The sequence below is a fragment of the Manis javanica genome, chromosome 10 (genome assembly GCF_040802235.1).
Source record: "Manis javanica isolate MJ-LG chromosome 10, MJ_LKY, whole genome shotgun sequence".
Taxonomy (NCBI): Eukaryota; Metazoa; Chordata; class Mammalia; order Pholidota; family Manidae; genus Manis; species Manis javanica.
The window spans coordinates 114,008,208-114,029,219 of record NC_133165.1 but is presented as its reverse complement, the minus strand read 5'-3'; the positions used below and the strand labels follow the sequence as shown (position 1 = coordinate 114,029,219).

The 21,012-nt window shown below is 50.4% G+C and overlaps 1 protein-coding gene across 1 annotated transcript in view; it reads left to right on the top strand.

Moving 5' to 3' along the window:
• EFCAB6 (EF-hand calcium binding domain 6) overlaps positions 1 to 15,743 on the top strand; it is a 213,706-nt gene extending 197,963 nt beyond the window's left edge. Inside the window, 5 exon segments of the mRNA XM_073213995.1 lie at positions 4,917 to 5,147; positions 7,410 to 7,578; positions 9,603 to 9,787; positions 12,989 to 13,138; positions 15,355 to 15,743. Of these exon segments, the coding sequence (XP_073070096.1) occupies positions 4,917 to 5,147; positions 7,410 to 7,578; positions 9,603 to 9,787; positions 12,989 to 13,138; positions 15,355 to 15,477 (858 nt within the window). The 3' untranslated portion in view covers positions 15,478 to 15,743.
• The last annotated feature ends 5,269 nt before the right edge of the window (positions 15,744 to 21,012 follow it).

The window sequence follows — 21,012 nt, the reverse complement described above, 5'->3', positions numbered from 1 at the left end:
TTTCATTGTCCACAGGCTGGGTACAGGCCACCCCCTTCGAGGTCCTCCTGCCCAACACTGAACTGCCCAAAAAAGGCCATTTCCTCCCCAAGGGCTGAGCTAGACTCTTTTTCGCTCAAAGGTTCTGGCAACCTGCTGCCCTGGGCCTCTTTGGTCCTTCGTGGCCTTCCAAGGCCAAGAGCATCTATCCGCGGGATGGTGACCCAAGGGCCTGCCTCACTTACTGACTTGCACCAACAATCACACTAGTACCAGTGCCCAGGAACAGCGCCCTGGGTTGATTGTTCCTCACTGTGGCCCAAATGCTGAAAGAGAGCTGGTGCTCAGTAAATCCTGGTGAATGGACGGTGTCCACATTCTCCACGCTACCCTGGCGGTCTAGTGCCTAAGCAGCCAGGTAGCACAGAGCGTCAGAGAGCCCACGGCGAGAGCAGACACCCCTTCACCCAGGAAGCATGCCACTACAGCCCCCTCCAGGGCTCAGGCAGGCCGGCGCCTGTTCCCGGGGAGCAGTGCAGGCGAAAAACAAAAGACAGAATACGTGCCAGGCATCTCGGCCTCCCTCCTTCCTGCTGGTTCTGCTCAGGCTCCGCGCAGGAGGCTTCCTGCAGCTCCCCAGGTGGAAGTGTCACTTTTCCCTGCCAGGTGGGGTCTCTCCATCCCCAAGCCTCATTTTCTGAGTTTCAGGGTAAGGCCTGAAAGTGTTCACAGACAGGGCTGATCACATGCCGGTCCCCAGCCCCGCTCAGGCCTCTAAACTCACTACCCTGAAGAATGAATTTGTTAAAGACATCAACAATATCAACATGATTTAACTCTCCTAAAATATCATCTTTTTTGGGCATTATGATCATTTTTATTAACCAAAATAAAGTGTTATTCCAAACAATTCTGTCCCAAAGAACATCAATGCTGAATGAGACCTCTATTCACTAGTACTTCTCTCCATTACTGTAAATGGGTAGAAGCCTTAAAATTAATACAGTTGCATTATTATTCTATGGGGCCAACTAATAAAGGTATTACTAATAAAAACTTCATTTCATCTAAACTAGTAAAATTATAATTATAGATATCAATTAACGACATGCTGTCATATCTGGTATTCAAAACAGAGAACTTGGTTTTAACTCCATCCCCAACACATCAAGCCTCCCACCTCCCCAACAAAATCAAGCACTTATTTTTAAATGCTGCCTTCTAAAATATGTGAATGCGTCTCAAACATAGCCTGCCTCATCAAGAGCGCTGAAGTCTGGCATAAGTACCATGGTTTAAGTTGGGTGACGATTTGCAAAGAATGTACAATATCTGGGAAGGCTACTGATGGATACAGGCTGCTGAACAGAAAACAGTTCCAGAGATCCGTCTGTTCTCCCTGTGGGAGTTACGTAGCCAGTTACCTTCTCCATCAAACGGCACAGCATCTGGGAGAGGAAGATCATAGAAGTAATGTGCACTCTAAACATGTCTAGACGCCTCGTGCTGTTATTCAAGAGACACTAAAGATTCTGGGGCAGTCCCAACCCAACCATATTAAATAGCTTTCGAGTGCCGATTTTGGGACTTGGTTTATCTACATTATAAAAACTTATCTCATCCTAAAAGAATTCCAACCATCCTGAATCAGAGGGCCAGCTTTCTTGACTTGTGGAGCTCTGTCAGTCTGAGAGTGCCACATCTTTTGAAGCCTTTTGGTGTAATTAGCCTTTCCAAAAGGGAGAGTGACTTTCTTAGCAGATGGAGTTCGAAAAAGATGGGTCTTGGTGGCTCTGCATGAGTGTGCTATAAAGACTGTCAGAACTGGGTCCACTTGGATATTGCTAAGAAGATAAAGACCCACAGGGAGAGCCTCCCCAGCCAGGCAGTTCAGACCAGTCCATAATGATTGTGTGAAGACTTTGAATGTGCTATTAGGGAAAGGAACTGTTGAGCGCTTCTGAACATTTCAGATGTGGTATTTCTAAAACAGACACTCCCTAGGAAGTGAGAAAAATGCAGGCAGAGAACAAAACAACCCTTCAGGCAAGCAGATCGGTTTCAATCCTCTTCTGCATTTGTCCAGCTGTGTGACCTGGGAGAGCTGTTCAGCCTCTCTGAGCTTCGGTGTCCTCCCCTATGAAGTGGGGGTGTGCAGTACTCCCCTGTGTTTACTGCCATCTCTGCCTGCCCCTGCCCCTGCCCCCTTATATCTGACCCTGCTGTTCCTCCTTCCAGACGCACTTCAAGCCCAGTGAAGCCTTTCCTGGCCACACCTTTACCTGTTGGAGCTGGCCACACCCCACCTTGGCCTCCCCAATCATGTAGCTGAGCCCTTGGGACACTCTTGCGTGTTCTTTGGCACAGAGCTATCTGTCTTGGCTCTGCAGTGAGTGCTGGAGGGCAGCATTTTATTGGGGACCCTTTGTGCACAAAAAGGTGATGTGAGGGTCCAGGGAACCCAGGCAGGCCTGCTGCCTGCTTCCTTTGAGCCTGCATCAGGGAGGGCAGAGAGAGGCCATGCGCCCGTTATGCACTGTTCAGGGAGGTACACGTGGCTCCCGCTCTGAACAGGCACGCCGAGCAATGGGAGAACACTGCAGGGGCCTGCCCTGGACCAAGGGGTCAGGGTGGTCTCCCCAAGGACACAGTGCTGGGATCTTGGAAGCTTCCTCCGAGAGGAGACAGGAGAGCGTTATGCAGGCAAAGGAACATCCCTGCACCTGCAGCGGGGGCAGCAAGCGCGCTGCATCGGATGGAGCTGCTGCCGGCCTGCCAGTGGGCACGGCAAACAGACCACCGCTTTCCGCCTGGGTGGCACGCCCAGGTCACTGGCCTGCAGTCTTTTGGACTCGGCTTTTGTGGGGCCCGTTCCCAGTCTTCCTGATGCCGCTCCTGTGCCCACTCTGCCAGCCTGCCCGGGTGCTAAGCTCTGGCAGTGTCCTGGGGCTGATCTGCCAGGACTGAAGAGCCACGTGTGGCTTCCAGTTCCCCACCCACCTGGTTCCGTGTCCTCCTAGTGATGTCCTTTCTGCCCTTCAGGGTGAGGCTGTTTCTGTGGCCCCGCCTTCAGGTCATTTGCATCCCAGGATTTAATCAGGAAGTTGGTGGGTCCCCGCCTCACCTGGTACAGGAAGCACTTGGCCTTAGTGACTTTGCAAACGTCCTCACTCCCACATGTCAGGTGTTCACTGCATCCATCCTTTGTATTTATCCTCAATAGCGTGACCTTCCTCCTACTTGCCTCCCAAACCCACCTAAACTAGGAGCACCTGAGAGCCCCTGGGCAGCCCTCCTTCCTCTGACCCCCATCTTTCTCTTGTTCCTTACAGCCCTTCATAACTCCTGTGATCCGAATATGGCTCAGCACCTTCTGTCCCTCTTCAGTTCTAAAGGGCCTTTCTCTTACCTGATGAGTTATGTGAGCCTCTTAGGACTTCCAGCAGTTGAGTAAACATTTCTGAGCACCTGCTGTATGCCAGCCCTTTTGCAAGAGGTTCGTCACTTAAAGATGAATCTCCCAGGACCTTCAGAGAGCGTCCAGGCCAGGCAAGGAGAGGTCACCTGCTGAGATGGCTTCAACATGATGTGGGGAGGGGGAGAGCAGCACCGGGGCTGTCTGCCCAGGGGACTGGGAGAACGTCCCTGGAGGAGACAGGTGGCAGTCACCTGCCTCTGGTGACCGTGAGGCCTCGGACCACATATGTGGCCACTTCCCCACAGCTGCAACTTCTGCTCCTCCAAGTAGTTTTTCCTCATTGAGCAAAGGTTAAGCAACATGGATACTACATATGTGATAGATGACATGGAACCTACATACACTGCACCGATGTCAGTGTCCTGGTTTTGAAGTTGTTACGTAAGATGTAACCGTTGGGAGAATGTGGACGGAGAGTACCAGGGACCACTCTGCGCCATCCTTGCAACTTCCTGCAAATCCATAATTATTTCAAAGTAAATTTTGTTTTTACTGAGGAATATTGTCCTAAACTAAATCTTTCTCCTTCTCAGGGCCTGGAACATTCTCCTGTTCCTCACTCCCACTTCATTTCCTGAATTTCAAATAGCACTGGACATGGTCTCTTTTACTTTGTTTTTAGAAAATCCCAGTGGAGCGCCTAAGTCGCCTTCTGGCCGAGGCCAGGCGCGTGGGGGCAGGAAGGGGATGTCCCTCCCTCTGCCTGTTGGGGGGCGGCTGCTCCCTCAGCACGCTGGAGACGGGAGCTCCACAGGCCGTAGGGACTATAAAAAACCAAACGGGAAGTAAGTTACCGCTCTTCTTATCTCCCTAGAAGCCCTCACGTCATCAGAAGTGGCTCGTGTAGGATGCACTGAGTCATTCTGCTGCACTTCGTGGTTCTCACACAGCCCATGACATCAGAGGCACCAATGCAAAGCCATAAACTTCTCCCCAGTTTCCCAAAAGCCTCCCTTTTCATCTTGTGAGGAGACAGCATTTGCCCTCAGGGTGAAATTAAGTGTGGATGCAAATACAGGCGCTGAGGGCTGCGTCACCTGGTGAGCTGTTCGCAGAACTCAGGTGTGCCCGCGAGGATGAGCAATGAATCTGGCTGGGCCTCCCTGGGACCAAGGTGGGCCAGGGCTTTGATTTGCATTTTCTCCAAAAATGTTCTTACAGCCTGCAGCTCAGTCACTGTGACTAATCCCGAGATTTAATGGCCTTACACTGCTCACTAAGGGCCCAATTCAATTAAAAAATATCGTGCGGAAGCCATGAATAATCCTCTTTCTTTGCTTTTCCAGTCTTCCAAATGGGTTTCTTCTGTTCTAACTCTGTGCACGGAGGTGGGCCTCGGCCCCTGGGGGCCTGGGCAGCCCTTCCCCAGCACGTGCCCCGCTTCCCGCCCGCGCAGTGGGATTGCCCATCTGGGGCTTTTACACTGACACTCACGCAATGACCTTTGCTTCTTTCCTAGTTTGACAAACTGTGGAGCGAGATGCCTGTCAACGCCAAGGGGAGGCTGAAATACCCGGACTTCCTGAGCAGGTTCAGCGTGGAGAAGGCGACAACCCCGCCGGCCCCTGGCAACTCGGCGGCTGCCCAGGGCGGGAGCGGCGCGCCCCAAACCCCAGGGGAAGGCGGGTCCGCAGCGCCGCCGCGCACGCACAGCCCGGGAGCAGGACCCGCGCCGCGGAGGCAGCGCTGTGTGAGTGCCCCGTCCCGCGGGGTCGCCCAGTCCGCACACCGCCCCGGGCCGGGGCAGGCGCGTCCCGGAGTTCCCGCAGGGTCGGAGAGGAGCCGCCGGGGCCTTAGCCTCCGCTGCCCGGGCAAGGGGGGGGGTGGAAGGAAGAAGAAGGAGGGCTCACGGCGAGGAAAGGGGTAGGTGGGTTGGAGCAGAGACCATCCACGTCAGCCGTGCGGCCGTGCTGGCGGCGGGAAAGCGCGCGCCCCGCGGGAGAGCCACTCTGCGTGGAGCTCTGCTGCACACAGGGCGTCGGGAGGCAGAGGTTGGTACCCCCACTTCACCATACCGCAGCTCTAAGAGGTGTCCACACGTGCTCAGCATCCCTCAGACCTGATTTCAAACCCAGGCCTGTCCAACTGCGCGGCCCTGGCCCTGGGCTGGGCCTCCAGCCGGGGGCAGAGATGGGGTGAGGGGGGAGCAGCTGGGCTGAGCCCTCGCCTCACGGCAGGAAGCATGGGGGTGTGCGAGGGCCGGCGCAGCAGAGGGGACCCACTCCCAGACCCAGCGGACCTTGCCCATGTGCAGATGAGCCCTCCGTGAGCGACAGCTGCTCCTCATCCATTCAGCCGGTGCACATCCACGGCACACCTACTATGTGCTGGGTCTTTTCTAGAGCGGAGAATGCACCAAGGTCCCTGGCCTTGTGGAGTTTACATTCTCATGAGGGGTGATGGGCAAGAAACAGTATAAACATAACAAGTAGAGTATTTAGCAAGTTAAAGACAGTAAGTGGAGCAAGATGACGTGGTCAGGACCACTGCACAGAGGCTGGCATCCCAACCCCTGGACCTGCAACACGTCCTGAGGCGAGGGGAACCCGGGTTGCAGCTGGAATTAAAGCTGCTAACCAGCTGACTTTAAGATGCGTCCGGGTGCGTCCAAGGCAATCACGGGTCTGTAATGGGGAACAGGAGGGAGAAGGTCAGTGCTGCAGAGGTGTGATTTGAGAAAGCCTCCACCTGATGCCAAGGGCTTTGAAGGTGGAGCAGGGGCCACAGGCTAAGGAACGCAGCGTCTCTAGAAGCTGGAAAGGGCAAAGGAATGGTTTCTCCTCTAGAGCCGCCAGACAGAGCACAGCCCTGCCCAGTGGGACCCATTTCAGTGTCTGACTTCCAGACCGCAAGAGAATGAATGTGTGTTGTTTTAAGCCACCAAGTTTGTAGATCTGTTACAGCAGCCACAGGAAACCCACACGGGTCTGAAGGGCCACGATAAGGACTGGCATCCCCTCCCAGGGGGACAGAACCCCGGCAAGATTTTAAGCAGAGGAGTGACATGATCATCTGCGTGACTCGTTCAAAAGACGACATGGACACTGTGCTGAAAAGTGGCTGTGGGTGGAATGGGTGCTGAAAGGACGGGCAGAAGCAGGGAGGTGGTGGTGGGGCTCCGGCTGTGACCCAGGGAAGAGGCCATAGCGGCTCCCAGGAAGGTGGGCAGGCAGAGCTGGTGGCCGGTGGGCAGACGCTGGATGCATCTCTGAAGGGGAGCCCACAGGACTTCTCAACAGATTAGATTGGGATTGAGAGGGAGAGAGGAGAGTCCAAGGAAGATTTCTAAGTCTTTGGCCTCAGAAACTGGAAGAAGGGTGATTGTCATCAACCAAGATGGGGAAGGTGCAGGTGGTGCAGGATCTGGGAGGAAGACCCGGATTCCGCTGAGTTCGTCACTGTATTGGATGACTGTGCATTGCGGGGCGCTCGGGGGAATGCCTGGGCGAGATCTGCAATGCAGTCCCTGTTTTTAAATGGAAAATATGATAAAACAAAGAACAGACTCATACCTGGTCCACATAATTTCATAATATCAGATGTTCTGGGAGTGGGTGCAGGATTGGATGTCCATGTAAATAGCAAGGGGGTCCCCGGCCTTTGATAAGACTCTTCTGGTGAAAAACATGTCATTGTCACTTCACACACACACGCACACACACACACACACCAGTAATGTGCCCAAATCTTTGTACATCTCTGTGTATTTGTATCTTGGCTATATATTTATTTCCTAAACCATTTTGGATATTAGATTTGGCACAAGTACAGCACACCAATGGAAATAAAAACTAAATGGCAAAATTACCATCCACACTTCGCTTTTTATTTTATATCTGAGGCAATACTGCCTGTGAAATTGTGAACCTCAAAACCTGAATCCTCTCTGTAAGTCGTTATTTTTGCTTCCATTTTGAATCTCAAATTACAAGACAATTTCCTTTCTTGCTAGACCCCCGCCAGTCCAATCAGGGCACCAGGCGCCGCCCCCTTGCAGAACTGTGAGCCCATCGAGAGCAAGCTCCGGAGGAGAATTCGGGGCTGTTGGCGAGAGTTCCTGCGGGAATGCAGAGAGAAGGATGTGAACGAGCAGGGGGAGATCGCCACGCCTGAGTTCCTGGGTTTGTTCCGCTTCTGTTCCCTTGCAAATACAGTGTCACCTCCTGGCACAAGTCCACTCCCCGGGCGCAGTCAAGAAAACAGTACCCCCTGGGGACTGGCAGGAGAATCTGGGTTGCATGCGGGCTGGGCGCCACCACCACTGGTAACCAGGGACCCGCCTGGACCCGCCACCAAGCAGGTATGTGCCTGCACCATCAAGTCAGCTTGCCGAGGGCTCCAGGCGCCCCACTCACGTCAACACCTGTTTTGCCCTGTTGACTCAATTTCCTCCACATGTCACGTTGATAAACTTCAAATCACACCAGGTGGGTTTATGCTCACACTAATTGTTGCATACTGTTTATGCAGCATTTTACATTACAGAGAAATAAATCTGACCGTGTCATCCTCTGCTTGGGAGCCCCATTGGGTTCCCTTTTGTTGACTAATATACAGACCCCTTCATAAGAATAATGTTGTTAGAACCTCCAATATTAATATAAATTACTTTTATGATGGTCATAGCTTAAAAATGCACAAACAAAACAAGGTTTAAACTCTTTAAGTAAATGGCTCCTATCAAAAAACACTTAAAATTAAATATGAAATATGAAATCAGTAATAATCAGATGTTGTTACATTGATTTAATGGGACATGTTCCACTGAAATCACTCACCAGTGTTGCCTTTAATGCATGTGTGAGTCCCACCTGTTTTTTGGTTAATTCTTTTGATTTTGAAAATGTCATCTCAGCCTTCTTACCTTGTGTTGCTGTCATCATTGTTGCTGCTTTTCCTCTTTAACCATGAGCTCCCCGACACCACCCATCCATCATTCTGATAGGTTGGTCTGACTTAAGTAGTGCGTCCAAAACTCAATTCTGTGAAACACTACATATAAGAGCTAATTTTCACAAGGCATTCTGTGTCTTGGATACACTGCTGGTGACCTCCTGCAAGCTGGAACAGCCAAGGCCTTTGCTGGGCAGTTCCTCTGGGCCCCACAGCCACCCACCATGTGTCCTGGCTGGCCTGGGGTGCTACTTCTTTCCTCTGTGCAAGGACACAGAGACCTCTGTGTGCCCAGTGCACAGCAGCATCTCTGGCCCCTGCTTGCTTTGAAGGCCTCATTTGTGTAAAGTCCCCCTTCCACTGCTTCTCCCCGTCAGCCCCAGCAGTTAATGGAGTCTCTGCTCCGTGACACTTCAGAGCTTTCACACTGTCAAATAGAAGTCCGTTTATTCACCTGAAACTAAAATCTTCTCCCAAGTCTTTTTCAGTTATGAGTTTTCACTCCAAAAGAAGCTTTTGCTTTATAACTGGTAACAGAATTGAGCACTGGTACTAGTGCAAAGTGGAAGTGAGTGTTCATACTGTGACACTGACATGTGCCAACCTTGCAGGGCATCGACATGATCCTAATCAGAAAGCCAGACTCAAACCCTGAAATGGCATGGCTGTTGTCTCTTAAGGGTGGTCAGTGTATTTCAGAATAGGTTTTATACATTTTCGATCACCATTGGAATGAGAACTCAAAGTGTATAAATTCCTGCAGACTCTAAAGACAGTATCTCTGAAGGCTGGTTGGAAAATACTCAGTGAGAGGGTCGAGTCTGAACTCCCCCCCCCTACAGCTGGGCCCTGTCAGGCCCCCCAGCGCGGCAGGGGGATCCCCTCCCCTCACACCAGCTCTGCCTGGACTCCAGGCCTTTGCTCCAGCAGCTCCGGCCCCCTGGGAGCAGCTCCGTGACTGCTCCCTCCCTGCCTGCCACCCCACAGCACCCGGGGTCCCTAGTGCTGTGACCACAGCAACGGAGACTGTGCAAAGGCCAGGACGCTGGGGCCAGCAGGATGTGGGACTCCTCCCTCCTCACCACACTTAGACTCATCTGACTGACTCCACATCTGCCCAGCCACCAACCAGGCACCGGAAGCAAGGGCCTGGCCACGGCCTATAGCAGAGAAAGCGTCTCAACGAGTGGTGCACGAACAAATGGATGGATGAATGACCTGCCGCCAGCTGAACTGATATTTTTGTCTTTAGCTCTTGCAGAGAAATTCAACCTGGATATAAACAAAGAGGAGCGTCAGCAGCTCATCGTGAAGTACGACCTGAAGAACAATGGGAAATTTGCTTATTGTGACTTCATTCAGAGCTGTGTTCTCCTGTTAAAAGCAAAGGAAACCTCACTAATGCAGAGAATGAAAATCCAGAATGCCCAGAAAATGGTATGTGAAACCATTCTTCAGAAATGTGGGGTCTGGGGTTAGAAGGGGTTCCCGTTTTCCTCCATCCATCACAAATTCAGATCCTCTTACTTCATACAATGGTGGACATGGAGAATCAAGGAGGGGCTGCTGGCCAGTGAGGACCTGTCTGTCCAGTGTCCCCGGCCACACTGCCACCTTCCTAGGGACCCCTGCTCAGACTTTCTGTATACGCGAGTGATGTGTGAATAGCACTGTGTGATGTATGCACATGCATACATGATATGGACACCACATTTGTATGTTATTGTATCACACGTGTGATATGTGTGTATATTGCACTTGTGTGATATATCTATGTGCACATATATATGTATATATATTTGCCAAACAATCCTTTGTTGCCCCATTTCCTCCATTACTTAAAGGCTATGCAGAGCCAGGCAGTTTCCAGGTGAGCACGCGACCACCAGGGTCTGCCCAGCGGGCCCAATGCAGGCCATTTGGTAGTCAGGGGGTTCACATCTGGGTGGTGAGAGGCCTGGGTACAGGTGAGGTCTCCATCAGGCTTTGGAAACACTGCAAACAGCTCATTTACTTTCTCAGAAATGACTCAAAGATTTCCTTTCTTTTTGGAGCCCCATGAGGGTCTGGAGACCCCAAACTGGGAACCAGTAGCCTGGATCTCAAACTTTGAGTGGCAGATGCCTGATCACCTGGCTCTTCCCAGAGCACCGGAAGCATCTGTAAGGCCAATAGTCAGGAGCAGCACGGGCTGCCCACACGGTGCATCTGGGAGCACTAACAGGCCAGCTAACTGAAAAGGTGAAGCCAGGAAGGGGGTCAGAGCAAAGTGAAACATTTTTAACTTAAGAATATGTATTTATTCATCAACCATCTAAGACAGGCCAGACCCTTCTCTCTGAATGTGGGGTGGGAGGTTGCAGACACATTCTTTCTTGCGTAAACTACGCCCACGATGCATTGTCTACAATTTTCTTTTGGTTTCCCTCAAGAGAAATGAGAAAGTAAAGATGCTTAAGTAGCAACGGAAGGGAACGCTTCCCCTGGATGTTTACGCTTTCTCGCTGTCATGTGTGATTTTATCCTTCTCACCCACACCCAGTTCAACCCCAGTGTTTGCACGGACTTGCCTTCTCGAGTCCTTCTAAAACATCAGACACAAAAAGGCTTTTTCGTGCTCATATCCCATCATCTGTACCATTGAATTAAGTTACACTGAATTAAATAATAAGTAGTACTGGCGTTGCCAGTTTGGGAAAGAAACGCTGCCGATTCCAGCCACCCTTGGTCCCAGCTGCCGGGGACAGAGGTGCGGGGCAGCCCCGGCCAGCCCCAGCCAGTCCCCACGTGCCCGGCAGCGGTGATGTGCGCTAACCCTGCAAACATGGGCTGATTCCATGCAGGAATTTTCTCTGTAGCTTAATTCGTAATTCTGTGCAAAATCAAGTATGATCTTAGCGTATTGCTAGTTTAGACCAGCAAAAACTAGCATCAAAGGCTTAGGCCAAGTTACAGAAGAAAAACTTAAAATTAAGACAATTATTTCTCTAGTTCGGTTTTTCTTTGAGTGGAGAAAAGGCTGTGATCATTAGATACAGGAACGTAGAGAACCACGGGGACCGCAGTGCCTGCCAGGCCCCTGCCAGCTCTGCCTTCCTCTGCCCCTCTGGGCCTCAGTTTCCCTGACCATCCAGGGGGAGGTCCACTGGCTTCTAAAAGCTGTGGCGCCACCTTCTGAGCTCTCCCCTGACAGAGGCGGCCCTGCTTCCAAGCCCCCTGCCCATCCTCACAGCAGAGCCGGCAGGCCAGCCTGTGGGCCCGGGGAAGTGTCAGGCGGAGGCTGGGTTTCCAGGGAGTGGCAGGTACCCCCCGGTGCCCCCCTGTAGGTGGGCCTCTGGGCAGATGAGCTGGCACACCTCCCCTGTGCTCTGGCCTCGCTCTCAAACCCCTGGAGCCGCCACTCGTGTTCAGAACAGTCCTTCCACTCCCATCCCTGCCTTAAATGTGCCTGACAGGCGGTGGGACTTCCTCTGGGAACCTTTCCTAGGAGAGAGTGGGGCCCCTGGCCCTGCCTGGTCCTTGTACCAGTCCCATCCCCTCAGAGGCTGCCAAGGCCCCCAGCACGAAAGTGTGGAATTCAGGCCAGCTGTCACCCTGCGGAGACGCTAAAAGGGCCGTTTCATTTTCCTGTTCTTAGGGGCCTTCTGTGCAAGCTCTGGCAGCAGAGAGGCACCCCTCTGGGAAACCAGCCAGGGCACTGCTTTTTCAGGCAATGCTGGAGTCAGAGGTGGAGGCTTCAGGATGGATTGGTTGTACCTTGCTGGGATTGGAAATCCTTTCTTAAGTCAGGCTTGGGTGTGGGAAGAGCACGTGAGCACAGTATTGTTTCTCTCCATGCGTGCAGGTCAGCTGATTGGGTAAATTGGCAGCTAACATAGCTATGGAGTATCTGGTGAGCTTCCATCATAGATGCTAATGGTGTAAAACTTGAAAGCGATTTAACTTCATGCTAATTCGTTTTATGTAGTGCCATGTTAAAATTAAACTTTCCCAAAATGTGTTACACATTTTTACCTACAGGTCACCTCTGTAATACTCAGACAAGTGTTGAGGCTAAATCATGCTAAATACCTTGTTTTCAATCTGATAGCACCTAAATGAAATAATCACAGAGTAGGTACCGTCTAATTACTAGATACATTACAACCTTGCATTTTAAAAAAATTCTGTTCATTATAATAACCTGCTGGAAGACCCAAACTGAAATCTCTTTTTTCCTTCAACTGTCTTGTAATCGGCCAGGAGGATGCTGGGAAGGGTCACTGATCCTGACGCTTTGCCTCCCTGAACCCCCCTTCCAATCCATGAAATGGGGATGAAGAGACCTACCTCCACCCCAGGTGGGGTGTGGGGCTAGAAATGACTTGGGATGAACAGCAGGGATGGGATCCTGCCGTTGTTATTGTGAGTTCTGCTTACAGGCTCCGTTCAGTAAGGACGCCCACCAGGGGAGCAAGGGGCGGGGCCTGAGCAGGGGGCAAACTAGGAATGAGGCCCAAGAGGGGGGCTCACTGCCCTCGCTCCACTCCCCACAGGGCCACTTGGCCCCTCCATCCTCAGGGGTGCCCTGGCCCTTCCGTCCTTCCCATTCAAAAGCTCTTTTCTCACCCCCTCGTTTTGGGTTTTTTGTTTTTCTAGAAAGAAGCTGGTGCTGAGACTTCTTCCCTTTACTCTGCTTTACTGCGTATTCAGCCCAAAATTTTGCACTGCTGGAGGCCCATGAGGCGCATGTTCAAAACCTACGATGAGGGCGGAACAGGGCTTTTATGCGTGGCTGATTTCAGGAAGGTGAGCATAGTCTTGCACGTCTGCTGCCTCTGAACAGGGGGCGCCAAATGCCAGCTGCCAGAAAACCTCAAGGGAAGAACCACACCCAGTAGAGGCCCTTTGGGACCCCAAGTTATGAAGGGCTAAGTCTCCTTGCCCCTCACTTGCAGACACCAGGCTGCCCTCCCAAAGTCCCTAAAGCTCTGAGGGTCTGTCCCCAGTGTAGCTGCCCTTCCCGGTGCCTGGGTCCACCTCACTGCCCCTGCCCCAGCTGCCCTGCACATGGCACTGCCCGCCTCCCTGCCACCCAGTTTGGCCAGCAGCTCTCCTTTGCGAGTCTGAGCTCCGGCACCTTTAACGCCCTTGAGACAGCGGCGCCTTCTGAGAACAGCTGAGTGGGCGCCGCCCCTCACAGCGCCCCCGGATCCGAAGCTGCGCTCTCCCGGGCAGGACCTTTGTTAGGTGTGGCTCTCCCAGCAAACCCGGCCACCCTCAGGGTGACTTAAACCTCCCACTTGTAGAACCACGTGGGACTCCTTGGATCAGCCAGTTCTCGACCCCACTCCCCACTCCTGTCTCCATCTCCCCGGCCACTGAAGTTGAGAAAATGATTGAGGTCTGGGCTATTAGATTAAAAACCACGTTCACAGTCAGTCAAGACATCAGAGAGAGAGGGTTATGACCTCAAAACGCACTTACAAAAAGCTTTTTCCTTAGGTTTATCTTTGCTTGAACAAGAGCTTAAATTTAAAAAAAAAAAAAAACACTTATTTTAAAATAAGAAGCCAGGAGAATTAACAGCAGTTGGTGGCTGGGGTGATGACAGGGCAGGGGGGTGCTGTGTGGGGCACTGGCCAGCGAGGGGCCTGCACTGCCTGTGCCTGGCCATCTGCCCTCTGAGGCCTTGAGAGGCTTTCATTGGCTCACATTGTCGTTACTTTGGGGTCAAGTGAAAATCTCACCAGGGATTCTCCCTGGCAGAGGTTGGGGAGGAGGAGGCTCTATTCTCCTCTTCAGTCAACATCCCAGGAATTTGGGGTGCGGAGCAGCAGGGAGTGGTAGAAATGGAGACCTGACAGGAGCTGGTGCCCTTGCGGCCACCCACGCTCAGTTTCCTTCTCTGCTTCCAGCCCATCGGCTCCAGCTGACGCCAACCCCACGGGCCTGGGCCCAGGCCCACCACTGACCATGGAGGAGTCTCCTCTTAGAAACAAGTTGCAACACAAAGCAAAGATAGGGAATTTATAACCTAATTTGCATTTGTATTCACCAGGGCACTTATCTGTCAGGATTTGTTTCAGCGACATGCAACCGGGGGAACTAACAGCAGCTTAAACATGGTGGGAGTTTACTTCTCTCTCACACAGTGGAAGGCCAGCTAGCGTGGTGCTGGGCATTTATCAGGGATATCGCTATTCTTGCTGTGACATCCTCAAACCTGGCTTCCTTTCTTAAGGTTGCCTCATGGTCCAAGGTGGCTGCTGGGGGCCCAGCACCATTTCCATATTCAGGCAACAGAGAAAAAAAAGACAAGAGAAAAGGGGCAGGCTCTTTTTCTTTAGAGAAGGCTGCCCAGAAGTCCCACCTAACATTTTTACTTAAATTTAACTGGCCAGAACACACCTAGCTGTAAGAGACGCTGAGAAGTGTGGCCTTTTAGCCGGACACACAGCAGCCTAGAAGAAAATCAGGTTTCTGTTCACTGAGGAGGAAGGGGTAGTCGGTAAGGGAGTGAGCAGCTGAGCAGGCTCTGCCACAGGCTGTATTACTGTCTAATCAACACCTCCCTGCACCCGCTCCTGCTGGCCTGCTCTCCTCCCAGGCGGGCCATACCGAGGCCTCCCAGCCAAGGCCCTGGGGCCAGTCTCCCCTCCAACCTTCTCCTCTCTGTCCATCCACCTTGTCTGAACATGTTGACCAGCTTCAGCTACCCTTCAGGGAAGCCGCAGTTATTAACCTCCCATTCTGAGCAGGCCGCTGGGGATGGGGGAACCAGCAGCTCCCATCTGGTGCCTCTCCCAGTTTCACGTGATGGCACAGGCAGGGCTGCCCAGGGGCCGGGTGAGGGCAGGGGAGAGAGATGGAGAGGGAGGAAGGCAGGGGCTGCCGGGTGCAGCCGCGGAGGCAGGATGTTCAGGCCGGGCAGCAGGAGGAGAGGCGCACCCCCAGCCCTTTCCTGGCAGCTGCCTGGTCAGATGGCACCAGGACAAGCTGGGGCTCTCCTCTCTGCCTGGCAGGTCCTGAGACAGTTCAGTATCAACCTCTCCGAGGAGGAGTTCTTCCACATCCTGGAGTATTACGACAAGACGCTGTCTTCCCAAATCCCCTACAACGACTTCCTCCGGGCCTTCCTGCAGTAGCTGCCCGCCACGCCACAGTGCTCCGGGGGTGGGTGGGCCTGTCCCCGAGGCCACCAAAGTCATACGACTCGGGGAAGGGGGGTCATGAACTTCCCAAAGTTCAAACCCACACCCATGCCGGACACGCGTCTTCCCTGGCAGTCAGCCCAGGCTTGGCACAGCCCGTGGCCCCAGCTTCGATGGCATCTCTCCAGACAGCTTCAGGGATGCCCTGCTGAGCTGCAGGACCCTTCACTCTTAGTCTGAGCAAATAAAAATGTTACTCGTTGCAGGAATGATTCTTGAGACTTCAAAAGAACCACCGATGATAAAATACTTGGAATTTCTGGAGCTTTTATATATGATAGCTTGCTGGGTGCCTGAGAAACAGATCTGCCCCTCCGCCCCTGCTGGGCTGTCCTCGGGGCCACCTTTCTGCCCCTGGAGGCACAGGCGCCACCTGACATTGCCGTAGAGCAGCCCAACATTTAAGTGGGTCCCTTGTCTGGGCTTCGGGGCTCTGCCTTCCCGTCACTTCTAGGAGAAGTTTTAAATTGCTGTAGTCCCTTCTGCCTATTGTGAAACAGAAGGGAGACATAGAGTTTGCTGCCTTCTGGAAGCTTCTGGAAGGAACTTGGGAGAAGCAGACAGAATAACTGCCCCTGAGCTGCATGGTACCAGCTGTCAGAGAGGGGTGACGGCAAGGAGCCCTTGCTGTCACCCTCCCCAGCAGGCCCCAGGCCTATCACTTCTCTGCTGCCATCTCAGCCCCAGGCCGTGCAGGCCAAAGCCACCGAGCAGAGACCACCTCCCCTGCACCCCTGCACAGGTCCCACAGAGGCTGTGGCCTCAAGTGAGCCGAGCTCCCCTCCTAGAAGTGAGCACGGGGGAAGAGCAGCCACACCCATCACAGGCCCTCTATTTCCAAATGTTTTGCTGGGCCGCCTTTGTCTCCACGTGTCCAGGGTTCCTGCCTCAGTTCAGACCGGACCCCAGACTAAGAAGGGTGGGCTCATGGCGGAGGCTATGACACCAGCTTCCGGCAAAGGGGCGGCCACCTCCACCTGGAATCTCACCACACGAACAGGCCGCACTGGCAGGGCTGGCCCTCCTCCATCTTACCCTCTGGCAGCTCCTGTTCCCCCAGGGGGGCTCGGAGGTGGGGGCGAGCGGGTCTCCCCTCAGCATCATCGTGCTGGTTTCTCTCTGTAAACCAGATTTGATTTCACTCAGATTGTATGGGTCTGAGGACCTTGCCAAGGTGGTGGCCAGGAAAAGCATGGCCCATACACGGGGTGGGGTGGGTAACCAATAACAGGTGTCCCCGAAGGAGCCCAGATGTTGGACTTAGAAACTTTAAACCAGCTGTTTTAAAAAAATTCAGAAGCTAAAGAACAAAAAGCCTAAGAGCAAAAAGTACAAGAACAATTTCTCACCATAATACAGGATATTAAAAATATTAAATAAAGTATTAAAAAGAAACAAATAGAAATTCTGGAGTTTGAAAAGCATAACAAATTAAAAATTCACTGGGGGGCTTAACAGCAGATTTAAGGGCACAAAAGAAAGTCAGAAAATGTGAAGATGTGAATTGAGGCCATCCAATCCAAAGAACAGAAAGTAAAAATAGGCAAGAAAAATGTACAGAGCCTCAGAGGTCTATGGAGTACCATCAGGCGACCGGCATACACGCAGTGGGACCCCAGGAGGAGAGCAGAGAAGGGAGGGGCAGAAAGAGTTGTGGAGAAATGACAGCCAGAATCTTCCCAAATTTTAAGAAAAACATGAATATACACATACAAGGAGTTCCACAAACTCCCACGAAGGTAAACTCTCAAAGAGACACACACAGTTAGACCTAACATTTCAAACATACGCTCATCTCAATAGATATAGAAAAAGCATTTGACAAAATTCAGCACTAATTCATAAGAAAAACTCCTAGCAAACTATGAGCAGAAGGGAACTTAACTGAATAAAAGATGCTTATAAAAAAAGTGCAGCTGACATAATAGTAAATGGTAAGAGATTGTTTCCCTAAGATTAGGAAGAAGGCAAGGATGTCCCCTCTCATCACTTTGTTCAACATTGTACTGAAAGTCCTAGCCAGTGCAATCAGGCAAGAAAAATAAAAAGTGTCTCTATTTGCAGATGATATGGTTATCCACATAGGAAATTCCAAAGAACCCACCCAAAAAGCTAACAAAGTGAGGTATGTAAGGTCAATATACAAAAGTTAACCACATGCTGTATACCCCCAATGAACAACCGGAACGTAAAGTTTGAAAAACAGTACTACTTACAATATCCCCAGTGAAGTGCTTTAGGTATAAATCTAACAAAATGTGTGCAGATCTGTATGATGAAAACTGCAAAGCATGGATGAGAGAAAGAAATGCAAATTAATGGAGAGATCAATGGTTTCCATGAATTGTGACTCAAGAGCTGTTAAAGTATCTCTCCTGTCCAGTTCGATCTGCAGATCCTATGCAATCCCGATCAAAATCTCAGCAAGATTTCTTTTGTATGCCACCAAGTTAATTCAAAAACGTATATAGAAAGGTAAAGGAACTGGAATAGCCAAAGCAATTCTGAAAAAGAACAAAATTGGAGAACTCACACTGCCCAATTTCAAGATTTACCCATAAGTTATAGTAACTAGACGAGTGTGATATTGGCAAAAGGGCAGGCTTTTAGATCAATGGAACAAAACAGAGCCCAGAAATACACCCGCACAAACACAGTCAACTGGTTTTTGACAAATGTGCAAAGACAGTTCAATTCAATGGAGAAATAATGTCCATATGCAAAAACATGAAACTTGACACATAGGGGCCTCATGTGTCATGTAGAACTCAACTCAAAATGCATTATAGACCTCAATGTAAAACATAAAATTATAAAACTTCTACAAGGAAACATCAGAGAAAAACCACATGACTTTGGATTTGGCGATGAGTTTTTAGTTACTACACCAAAAGCACAGTCCATAAAAGAAAAAATTATTAAATTGGACTTCATTAAAATTAAAAACTTATGCTCCAAGAAATTGAAGAGAATGAAAAGACAGCCCACAGACTGGAAGAAAAGATTTGCAAATCAAGTATTCAATTAAGGACTTACATCCAGATCGTAAAGCACTCTTAAAACTCACAAACAAGAAAACAACCTGTTTTCAAGGAAGGGGACAAAAGATCTGAACAGACACTTCACCAGAGAATATATGTGAACAGCAAGTAAGCATATAACAAGCCACTCAACATCATTAGTCATTACGGATATGGGAGTTAAAAGCACCATGAGCTACAACACACACCTACTCAATGACTAAAATGTTTTGAATTGACAGTATCGAATTCCCGTGAGGATGTGGACTGACAGGAACATGCTCATTCATTGCTGGCCGGATTGCAAAAACATACAGCCATTTTGGAAAACTGTGTGATTAAGAAGAGGCCAAACAAGGAATTTGGTAGCGGGGGGTGGGGGCAAAGGAACTGTTCCCTATGGTCCTGGGGTGGCATATACAGAACTCTGTGCATTTGTAAAACCCCTCACAACTGAACACTACAAAGATTGAACAAGTTTAAAACAATTTTAAATGCAAATTTAAAACAATCAACCAGGATATCAGGGAATCTCAGGATGGGATGTAGACTGTGACAAAAGAATCTAATTGTATTACAACTGAATGACAGCCTCACAGGGGAGGGAAAGGAGCTGACCCTCTCAACCTTGGCAGTTATTTCAACCTCAAAACAGAAAAGTTAGACTGCAAAACTAAAGATAAAAAGGATTGGGCTAAGTGCTGTACTCTAGCCTGTAACTACATTTCTTACAAAGGTACAGATCAGCAATTCTGAAACTACTTTGTGGGTACATCAGGATTGAACGAATGCATAAATAGAATGTAGAGACGGGAGCCAGACTTCTCATTGTCAAGACAAGTAACTAATACACAAGACAGGAAGGCGAGAATGAATTCTGCATTGCTGGGGTAGAGTCGAGGATGGGAATGGGGATCAATATGAACTAAGGCTTCTTTCAGTATAAAGAGATGATAGGTGGATGGGTGGATAGATATAGAGATAGCGGTAGGTAAATGTGTGCATAGATGGGTTAGTATACTACATGAATTTCCCAGATCTGTCCACTGAGAGGGCCTAGAAGTAGTGATACCCCAGCAGCAACTAGCACATCTACAACCCAGATCTTAGTTTCTAAATAAAAGGAGCTCGATTTCTCTGGAGAAATGGCTGATCTGGGGCTGAGCAAGGAAAATACAAAATGAGCCTGGATCATCTTGTAGTGCCATAAAAGGAGGTGAAACACATGGGGGATGGGGGTCACCTGGGCCCCCGTCAAAAGGGCGCTGGAGCCAACTTGAAAGAGCTTCCAATGGACAAAGAACACATTGTACAGCAAAATAAATAATGATACTATTAGATTATAATCTGAAAAATAAAATAGCCATGAGTCCATGCCAATATAAATAAATAAATGGCAGGGAAGGGACAAGTCTTCCTTATAGAAAAATCCAAGTAATGTAGGAGGAAAGGAGAAAGAGAAATCAGCATGAGAAGATCACAGCAATTGCTCCGGGCAAGATCCATGGATGGATCTAAAATTAGTGGACAAAACCTTAAGGAGAAACAGGATATTTGCGTAGACTCAAAATATCCCCCCATACAGTGATTTAACATATGGCCACAAATTCTTTGATATTCTCCCTTCTAGAAGGGGGAACTTAATTCCTCTCTCCTCGAGTGTGAGCTGGACTGAGTAAGGCAGTGGAGAGACCCGGCAGGCACCGCCTTAGCCCTGTGACCAGGCCGCCATGACAGCCCGTGACCCTGCATGTGGCATCTTAGGACACGTCCTCACCGTGCTGCTCCTTCTGTTATTATATAAGTACATCACCCAGGCTAATCACGGAAAACATCAAACCCAACTTGAAGGACACTCTACAAAACCCTCAACCGGTATTCTTCAAAACTTCTAGGTCATAAAAAGCTGGGAAAGACAGAAACCACCACAGACTCGAGAGATTAAGGAGGAAGGACCACTAAATGGCGCATGGTACCTGGGGTTGGATTCTAGAACAGAGAAGGGATATTGATCAAAAACTGTGGAGGTTAATGTCTTAGTGTTGATAACGTACTATGGTTACATAAGGTGTTAACATGAGGGAAAACTGAGTGAAGGGGACAGAGGAACTCTCTGTACTATTTTTGCAACACTTCAGTAAATCTAAAATTATCCCAAAATAAAAAAGTTTTAGCAATGGGAAAAACATTTCCTGCTGTTCAGGGCCCAGCTAGACTCCTTCCTCCAGGAAGCTTTCCCTGATTGTCCCTGTACTTTGGTTTCGCTCTTCCTCGGGGGCCTCAAGCCTGACCTCGTGTGCCACTCACCGGGCCCCAAGCCTATTAAGACCTGAAGGTTTCTGCTGCTTTCCTGTGATCAGATGAGCCTTCTCAGGCACCATGAGCTTCCAGACGGCAGAGCCTAATCCCCACACCTTGGAGATCTTCACAGTCCCTGCCTTCAATGGGT